Source organism: Corvus moneduloides, chromosome 26 (assembly GCF_009650955.1).
Source record: "Corvus moneduloides isolate bCorMon1 chromosome 26, bCorMon1.pri, whole genome shotgun sequence".
Lineage (NCBI taxonomy): Eukaryota > Metazoa > Chordata > Aves > Passeriformes > Corvidae > Corvus > Corvus moneduloides.
Window position 1 is genome coordinate 1797452 of NC_045501.1, and position 9255 is coordinate 1806706.

The 9255-nt window shown below is 61.5% G+C and overlaps 1 protein-coding gene across 2 annotated transcripts in view; it reads right to left on the minus strand.

The window, feature by feature from the left end:
* The window catches only part of SRCIN1 (SRC kinase signaling inhibitor 1), an 83333-nt gene extending 75655 nt beyond the window's left edge, over positions 1 to 7678 (minus strand). For both annotated transcript variants that reach the window (XM_032134155.1, XM_032134154.1), the window contains exon 1: positions 7478 to 7678. In XM_032134155.1, the coding sequence (XP_031990046.1) occupies positions 7478 to 7499 (22 nt within the window). In that variant the 5' untranslated portion in view covers positions 7500 to 7678. The remainder of the gene's footprint in view (positions 1 to 7477) is intronic.
* Positions 7679 to 9255: the final 1577 nt, after the last annotated feature.

A 9255-nucleotide genomic window follows, 5' to 3' on the forward strand; every position in this document is an offset into this window, starting at 1 on the left:
TCCAACCCCATTTTTTGGGATTGCGGCTCGGAGTTGCAGCATCCCTATTAAATTAAAGGTAATTAAATCAATTAATGAGACCGTGAGGTTTGCATGCCCAGAATCCCGGGATGCTCACAGGGAAAAAAGGGACAATTTGGGGGAAATTCTGGCAGATCAGGAGCCAAACATTTCCTGTCCTGGTGGCAGCCGGATTTGGGAATGAGCTCTGGCATTCCTGGGGGCTGATCCAGCAGCATTCCCTGAGACTGGAGCCACAATTCCTGAAACACGGAGGATTTGGAGAGGCTGGGATTGGAACGGATCCATTGAGGTGGGAGAGACCCCAAAACAACAACCGGGAGCTGGGAGCGGGGAAGGGCTGGTGGGGCCGGCATCCACCTCCCGGATCCAGGATCCACATCCTCTCCCCACGTCCTTTTCCATGTGTCCCTTCCCGAGGCCCAAACCCTAAAGATGTCCTGGAGTCGCCAGGGGATAATGGGGTGGGAATGGGGGAGAAAAAAGGGGAAAACGGGGTGGGAATGGGGGAGAAAAAAGGGGATAACGGGGTGGGAATGGGGGAGAAAAAAGGGGATAATGGGTGGGAATGGGGGAGACACAAGGGGAAAATGGGGTGGGAATGGGGGAGAAGCCTCTCCCTGACTCCCTTTTCCCAATCCTGGAATGGCTGGCTCCCAGTTTGGAGCTGGGATGCAGCTCCCACATATCCCAGTTTGGAGCTGGGATGCAGCTCCCACATATCCCAGTTTGGAGTTGGGATGCAGCTCCCACATATCCCAGTTTGGAGTTGGGATGCAGCTCCCACAGCTCCCAGTTTGGAGCTGGGATGCAGCTCCCATAGTTCCCAGTTTGGAGCTGGGATGCAGCTCCCACAGCTCCCAGTTTGGAGCTGGGATGCAGCTCCCATAGTTCCCAGTTTGGAGCTGGGATGCAGCTCCCACAGTTCCCAGTTTGGAGCAGAGATGCAGCTCCCACATTTCCCAGTTTGGAGCAGGGATGCAGCTCCCACATATCCCAGTTTGGAGTTGGGATGCAGCTCCCACAGCTCCCAGTTTGGAGCTGGGATGCAGCTCCCATAGTTCCCAGTTTGGAGCTGGGATGCAGCTCCCACAGCTCCCAGTTTGGAGCTGGGATGCAGCTCCCATAGTTCCCAGTTTGGAGCTGGGATGCAGCTCCCACAGCTCCCAGTTTGGAGCTGGGATGCAGCTCCCATAGTTCCCAGTTTGGAGCTGGGATGCAGCTCCCATAGTTCCCAGTTTGGAGCTGGGATGCAGCTCCCACAATTCCCAGTTTGGAGTTGGGATTCAGCTCGCACCTTCCCCAGTTTGGAGCTGGGATTCAGCTCCCACAATTCCCAGTTTGGAGCTGGGATGCAGCCACCACAATTCCCAGTTTGGAGCTGGGATGCAGCTCCCACAATTCCCAGTTTGGAGTTGGGATGCAGCTCCCACAATTCCCAGTTTGGAGCTGGGACTCAGCTCCCACAGTTCCCAGTTTGGAGCAGGGATGCAGCTCCCACAGTTCCCCAGTCTGGAGCTGGGATTCAGCTCCCACAATTCCCAGTTTGGAGCATGGATTCAGCTCCCACATTCCCCAGTTTGGATCAGGGATGCAGCTCCCACAATTCCCAGTTTGGAGCTGGGATGCAGCTCCCACAGTTCCCAGTTTGGAGCTGGGATTCAGCTCCCACATTTCCCAGTTTGGAGCTGGGATGCAGCTCCCACAGTTCCCAGTCTGGAGCTGGGATTCAGCACCCACAGTTCCCAGTTTGGAGCATGGATTCAGCTCCCACAATTCCCAGTTTGGAGCTGGGATGCAGCTCCCATAGTTCCCAGTTTGGAGCTGGGATTCAACTCCCACCTTTCCCAGTTTGGAGCAGAGACGCAGCTCCCACCTTCTCCAGTTTGGAGCTGGGATTCAGCTCCCACAATTCCCAGTTTGGAGCTGGGATGCAGCTCCCACAGTTCCCAGTTTGGAGCTGGGATGCAGCTCCCACCTTCCCCAGTTTGGAGCTGGGATGCAGTTCCCACCTTCCCCAGTTTGGAGCTGGGATTCAGCGCCCACAGTTCCCAGTTTGGAGCTGGGATGCAGCTCCCATAGTTCCCAGTTTGGAGCTGGGATGCAGCTCCCACCTTTCCCAGTTTGGAGCTGGGATTCAGCTCCCATAATTCCCAGTTTGGAGCTGGGATTCAGTTCCCACCTTCCCCAGTCTGGAGCTGGGATTCAGCTCCCACAATTCCCAGTTTGGAGCATGGATTCAGCTCCCACAGTTCCCAGTTTGGAGCACGGATTCATCTCCCACATTTCCCAGTTTGGAGCTGGGATTTATCTCCCACATTCCCCAGTTTGGAGCTGGGATTCAGCTCCCGCAGTTCCCATTCCCGGGATTTTTCCCCGTTCCCGGATCACCGAGCTCCTCCTCTGCCTCTGCAATCCGAATATTTCAGCAGAGAAGGAACAACACAAACACCCCAGGAGTTTTTGTCCCCCCCTCCTTCCCTTCCTCTCCCTCCCACCCTCTCCATCAGCCCTTCTGTTGGAGATGAATCTTCAAAACTTCAAAAAAACCAAGAAAAAAAATCCCAAACCCCGTCATTTCCATGGATTCTGAAAGTGGAAACCGAGCGCGGGGAAGGGCGGAGGGAAGAAAATAAAACCAGCTGACGGCAAAGTTTCATTGTCCCCGGCGGGGAATCGGGGAGGCTGCAGCAGGCGCTGAAGAGCCCTCGAGTCCTGGAGCACCTGCAGCCGGCACAGGCGGGAGGGAGGGATGGGATCAGTGGGATGGGATCAGTGGGATGGGATCGGTGGGATGGAATAGGATCGGTGGGATGGAATAGGATCAGTGGGATGGGGTCAGTGGGATGGGGTCAATGGGATGGGGTCAATGGGATAGGATCAGTGGGATGGGATCAGTGGGATGGGATCAATGGGATGGGGTCAATGGGATAGGATCAATGGGATGGGATCAATGGGATGGGATCAATGGGCTGGGATCAGTGGGATGGGGTCAATGGGATGGGATCTGTGGGATGGGATGGGATGGGATCAGTGGGATAGGATCAGTGGGATGGGATCAATGGGATGGGATCTGTGGGATGGGATAGGATCAGTGGGATGGGATCAGTGGGATGGGATGGGATCAGTGGGATGGGATCAGTGGGATGGGATCAATGGGATGGGATGAGTGGGATGGGATCAATGGGATGGGATGGGGTCAGTGGAATGGGATCAGTGGGATGGGATCAATGGGATGGGATCGGTGGGATGGGATCAGTGGGATGGGATGGGATGGGATGGGATGGGATGGGATGGGATGGGATGGGATGGGATGGGACTGGAGGGAGAGTGGCTGATGGGTCCCAGAGCACCGAAAATCCTCACAGGGATGGATTTGGGATATTCCTGAAGACACACACGCTCACTTGGGGGTTCAGCTCCCACAATTCCCAGTTTGGAGCTGGGATTCAGCTCCCACATATCCCAGTTTGGAGTTGGGATGCAGCTCCCACAGTTCCCAGTTTGGAGCTGGGATTCAGCTCCCATAGTTCCCAGTTTGGAGCAGGGATGCAGCTCCCACATTTCCCAGTTTGGAGCTGGGATTCAACTCCCATAGTTCCCAGTTTGGAGCTGGGATTCAGCTCCCACAGTTCCCAGTTTGGAGCTGGGATTCAGCTCCCACAGTGACCAGCTGGGTCACTTGTGGGTTTGGAATGCAAAAATCCCACAAAGTTTGGCCAAGCGGCCTCCAGGCTCCACCCTGGGGACCTCGGACCTGCAGTTCTGTGGGATCACGGAACGATTTGGGCTGCAAGGACCTGGGAGATCCTCTCATCCCAACCCCCGGCCCTGCGGGATCATCCCATTGCAAGCCCCATTTCCCACCTCAGGGCGAGTTAATAATGACGAGGATAAAGAATAAATAATGACAAGGATAAAGAATAAATAATGACGAGGATAAAGAATAAATCATAAAAAGAATAAAGAATAAACAATACAGAGAACAAGGAGCGTTCCCAAACTCGACCACGGCTGCTGGGAAGGAGCCGACGAAGGGAATGGAGGAGGAGCAGGAGGAGGAGGAGGAGGAGTTTCACGGCCACCAAACTGCCGCAAACGGGGGCTCTGTGCCCCCCCTGCCCCCCTTGTGCCCTTCCCGAGCACATCCCACCAGGAATTTCGGTGCTGACCCCCCCTCAGAGCTCCAGCACCCCCAAACCAAGGGCTGGTTTTGTGGGATTCCAAATTCCAAGTGGTGGGAAAACAGGGATGCTGCTCCAGCGTGGGGACACGACCCCGGGGCCGGGGTGGCTGCCCTGTGCTGGGGACATTATCCCAACACTGGGGACATTATCCCAGCACTGGGAATGATCCCAGCACCGGGAACAGAGGAAAATCTTGGAGAACTTGTCCCAAAGCACGGCCCCACCCTGCTTCCCACCTGCCCAGCACTGTTTCCCAAATCCCAAATCCCGCTCCTCTGCATCCCTGAGCCTCTCCAAAGCAGCCTGGAGCTCCTCCTTCCCTCCCCAGCATCCTTGGAATGAAAATCCCGACAGCAGGAGCCTCAGCGGGCTCGTCTGTAGCACAGCACCCCGGAGAAACCCGGGATCATGGGATCAGCGAGGTTGGAAAAGCTCTCCAGGATCACCAAGTCCAACCTGTGCCCGATCCTTGTCACCAGCCCAGAGCCCTGAGTGCCACATCCGGGAATTCCTTGGGCACCTTCAGGGATGGGGGGCTCCATTCCAAGGCCTGACTGCCCTTTCCATGAGGAAATTCCTGCTCCTGTTCAGCCTGGACATCCCCTGGCACATCCTGAGGCCGTTCCCTCTCCTGCTGTCCCTTGGCATCACACCCTGACCCTCCCTGGCTGTCCCCTCCTATCAGGGACTTGGGGACATCCAGACGGCCCCTCCTGATAACGGAAACATTCCCAGCTCCCTCAGCCTCTCCTCGAGCTCCAGACCCTTCTCCAGCTCAGGACCACTCCCACATCCCGTCACCCCCCTCAGGCACCCGCCAGCCTGGCCCTGTCCCCTCCCCCGGCAGCCCCGGGCCACGCTCGCTGCCACGGGACGCGGCTGCCACGTGTCGCCGGTGTCCCCAGGGCGCAGAGGCGGCCACCGCGTGGCCCGGCGGGGATCGATGGCGACAATCGATGGCTATAATTAAACCCTGCCCTGATGGGCTCTGTCCCTTCACCCCCACGGCAGCGCCCACGCGGGTCCCCGCCGGGGCCAAGGGCACCGCGCTGCCGTGGGAAGGGTGGGAACGGGGGATTCTCGTGGAAAAGGAAGGCGAGGCCGGCCCGGGTGGCTGTGGGGACGGAGGGATGGAGGGAAGGGGGCAATGTGAGGGGGCGGATGTGCCACCTTCACCAGGGTGTCCATCTGGTCGGGTTCACGCCCCGGGTTCGCCCCCAGCCCAGCCCAGCAGGGAGGTGCCTTCATCCCCCTTTTCCTAACGGGAAATCACATTTTGGGTGGAGATCCGCGGTTTTGCTGAGTGGGGAACCAGGGCTGAGCCTGGCAGCGACACCCACACACCCTCCCAGTGCCCCACAGCTCCCAGGCAGTGCCAGCACCGCTCCAGTTCCCAGCCAGGGGTGTCCCCCACCCTCTCCTGTCCCAGCCCACCCCCTCAGAAGGGCCACCAGCACCCCCCAGACCCCAGGACATTCCATAAAACCCCGAGCAGGGTGGGCATCACTCCCTGCCCACCCCTCCCTGCCCATCCCACCCTGCCGGGAGGGGACAAAGCTCCTTTTGCACAAAGCCACCAACGCTGTGACCGCCCTGCCAGGGCCGGGGGCTCCCCGGCCACCCCCCCGAGGGGGTCCCAGCCCCTCCAGCAGCTCCCAGTGGGGACGGGGCTCCTGTCAGGGGCACGGAGCCGTCGCCGGGGGCAGCCTGGTGGGAGATAATTAACACGCTGGAATTTTATTCCTCATTAAAACGAGGGAAGAGCCGCCGCCGGGGCTGGAACAGCCGAGGGGCTTCAGTGCCCCGAACCCTGGATGGGTTTTGGGGAAACAGCGGGGGCCTTGCACAGCCCCCGCCCCGCCCCTTTTCCCAGCGCTGTGAGAGCCATGGAGCATCCAGAGGGACTGGGAAGCACCTGCACCCTCAGGATTTAGGGCTGGCGAGTTTGGGGTGCCTGCGAGTGACCCAGGGAAGGGATGGAGGACACCAGGATGTCCTGGCGGGGGACGCCCACCCCACCCGAGACCCCTCCTCTCTCCATCCCTGAGCGAGATGTGACCGTCCTGTCACCCCTGGAGACGCCGGGAAGGGGCGCAGCTCCCGAGGGCCCTGGCGCTGGTTCCGGCCGCATTCCCGGCTCCAGGCGCTGCCCAACCCAACTTCCCTGGGAGTTGGGTGCCGGGTGGGTGGCAGGGTGGGTGGGTGGGCACACGCGGGGGCAGCGGCAGCGCCGCTCCCCAGCCCGGTGCCACCGCGAACGAGGCGAGAACAAAGAGAGGAGAGGAGAGGCCGCGGGGCGAGCGCGGAGCTGCCCGCGGCCAGCGCAGACAAAGGGACCCCCGCCCGTGTCCCTGTCGCCTCCGCGGGGCTGGCGCGGGTCGGGGCAGCGCCTCACACCCACACTCCCACCCACACCCCCACCCACACCCCCACGGCGGGGATCAGACCCCGCCGGGGCTCCCGTCACCCCCCGAAAGCTCCGGGAGCACAGGGCGAGCGACCTCCGGAGTTATTTTAAGTTTCCCTCTCCGCCACCTCCCCCCACGCCCCAGCCCAGCCCGGGATGCGACAGATTTTTGGGTTCTTTTTTTTTTTTTTCCCTGCTGCGACGGTGCCGAAAATGTCGCTCCAGGGGCCACCCGGTGGCTCGTGCTGCCCTTTGTGTCTCGGGGAAAAGGAAAAGGGGAGGCAGCAGGTAGGGAGAGCCCACGGCTCCCTCCGCGCCCATCTGGACAGAAATCCAGAGCCTGGCATCCTCCAGCTCGCCTCGGCGGGCACAACATCCCAATTAATGCCCAGCCCGGGGGGCTGGAGCTGCCATCGGCACCAAAAATGCCCCCTCCGAGCACCCCCAGCTCTCCCCATTTCCAGGACTCTCCGGCCGCACTGGGGCAACGAACACCCCCCAAAAAGCGGCACCGCCTCCGGCACCGATCCCGCAGCCCCAGCCCGGCCGCTGCCGGGGCGGGGGGACCCTCGGGGCCGGCGAGGGGGGGGGTCACCGCGTCCCGGCGCTTGTCACACGCCCCTCCGGAGCGCCACAGCCCCGCGCACGCCCTGCCTGGGCGGCAAAGCCCGGCCAGCAAAACTCCGGCAGCACCAGCGAGCATTTTTTACCCCGCACCCCACCGCCACCCCACCGCAGGCACCGCCGGCGACACGGAGGAGAGGAGAGGGGTGAGGGGAGAGGAAAGGAAGGCAAAAAAACCACACAAATAAAAAAAATACCTGCTACTTAAGAATGGATGCACATAGTGAGAGTGACATGCCTTGAGAGGGTGTATTCCCCATTTCTGCTCGCCGAGGCTGCTTCGCTTTTTTATTTTTGGGTGGCTTTCCTCTTTTTTCTTTTTTTTTTGGGTTTTTTTTTTGCCCCCCCCCCCCTCTCCTTTCTGCCGGCAGAAGGGGCTTCAGGCCCGGCCGAGCACGGGAGGAGCGGCGGCGGGGAGTGGGCGCGGGGAGCGCGCCGGGAGCGCGCCCGGGTGCGCGTGGGAGCGCGCGGCTCCGCGAGGTACAAAAGGGAACAAATGGGAAAAACACATTAGCTCATGATGGATCCGCGCTGGGGGGGAGGGAGGGAGGGACAGACGGCTCCCCCCGTGCCCCGCTCTGCCTCTTAAAGGCCCCCGATGGGGTTTTGGGGGTTTTTTTGTTGTTGTTGTTGTCGCTGTTTTTCTTCTTTTTTTTTTTCATCCGGCAGCAAATCGGCCGCGGTGGCACGCGCGTGTCGCTGTCGCTGTCGCCGGTGACCCGCGGGAGCGCGCAGGGGATGGGAGGGAGGAGCCGTCCCCGTGAGGTTTGGGATCTCCGGGGGGGTGAGGGTGGAAGGGGACGCTGGTGGGGTCACCCGGGCTGGCGTGGGATGGGGACAGCGGGTGGGCATCTTCCGGGAGAGGGGCGGCGGCCTGGCACAGCCGGGCACGGGGTGAGGGGTGGCTTTTGGGGGAAAAGATGCCGAATTTGTGGCCGGATGGGAGGGGCAGCGCGCGGCTGGCACAGGGACTGGGCTCGTTCATCTTCCCACGAATTCCTGGCGCGGGCAGCTGGAGAGGCTCTGGAGCAGAGCGAGGGTGGCACCGGGGCACCTGTGGGTAGGGACAGCCTGGACAGAGGTGACTGACCACGGTGGGGACGCGGTGCCAGGGGGCTCAGCCTCTGTCTGGCAGCGCCCATTACCGTGGGGACACACCCACTGCCACCCACGGCCGTGGGGGTCTCATTCCGTGATGCCACCAAGGTGGGCACACAGTGACAGGTGGTGACCAGTGGGCACGGACAGCCCGGACAGCGGTGACTGACCATGCTGGGGACCCAGTGATGGTGGCTCAGCCTCTTGCTGGCAGTGCCCACCGGCGTGGGGACCCGCCACTGTCACCCACCACCGTGGGGACCCATGAGGGTCTCAGCCCCTGGTGCCCACCACCATCTCTGGTCGCCAAGCCCTGGCACTCCAGGTGCCAGCAGCCCCGTGGTGTGGCAGTGACCCAGAGCTGTCCCCTCCCCTCCCACACAACCCCAAGCCCCATCATGGAGAAAAGGCAGGAAAAACCAGGAGAAAACGAACAAATCTGCTTTTCTTCCCTCAAATTCCCTTCCCTGCGCCCTCTGGGCCCTGCGGGGCTACTCGGCCCCTCCCCAGCGGGACGGGGGGGATCGGGGTGGGTCGGGGGGGGGATCACGGGGCGGTCAGGGGGGGTCAGGGGAGGGTCAGGACTCCCCCCCGAGCCCCCCCGGAGCCCCCCCGGAGCCCCCCCGGAGCCCCCCCAGTCCCAGCGCTGCATTAACGGCGGAGCCGCCGCCCGGGGCTCCATTAGGGGAACGTCCGAGGGAGCGGAGCCTTTTCCGGCCCAGCGCGTCCTGATGGAGCCGCGGCCAGCGGGGGGGCCCGGGGGGCCACGGTGGGGGCACGGGGATGGCACGGGGACGGCCCCTGCTGCAACGTGTCCCTGCTCTGGGATGGGCACCGGCCGCTCGTCCCGTGGTCCTGGGTAACCCCATCACCTCCCAGTGCACCCTGTAACCCTCCCAGTGCACCCTGTAACCTCCC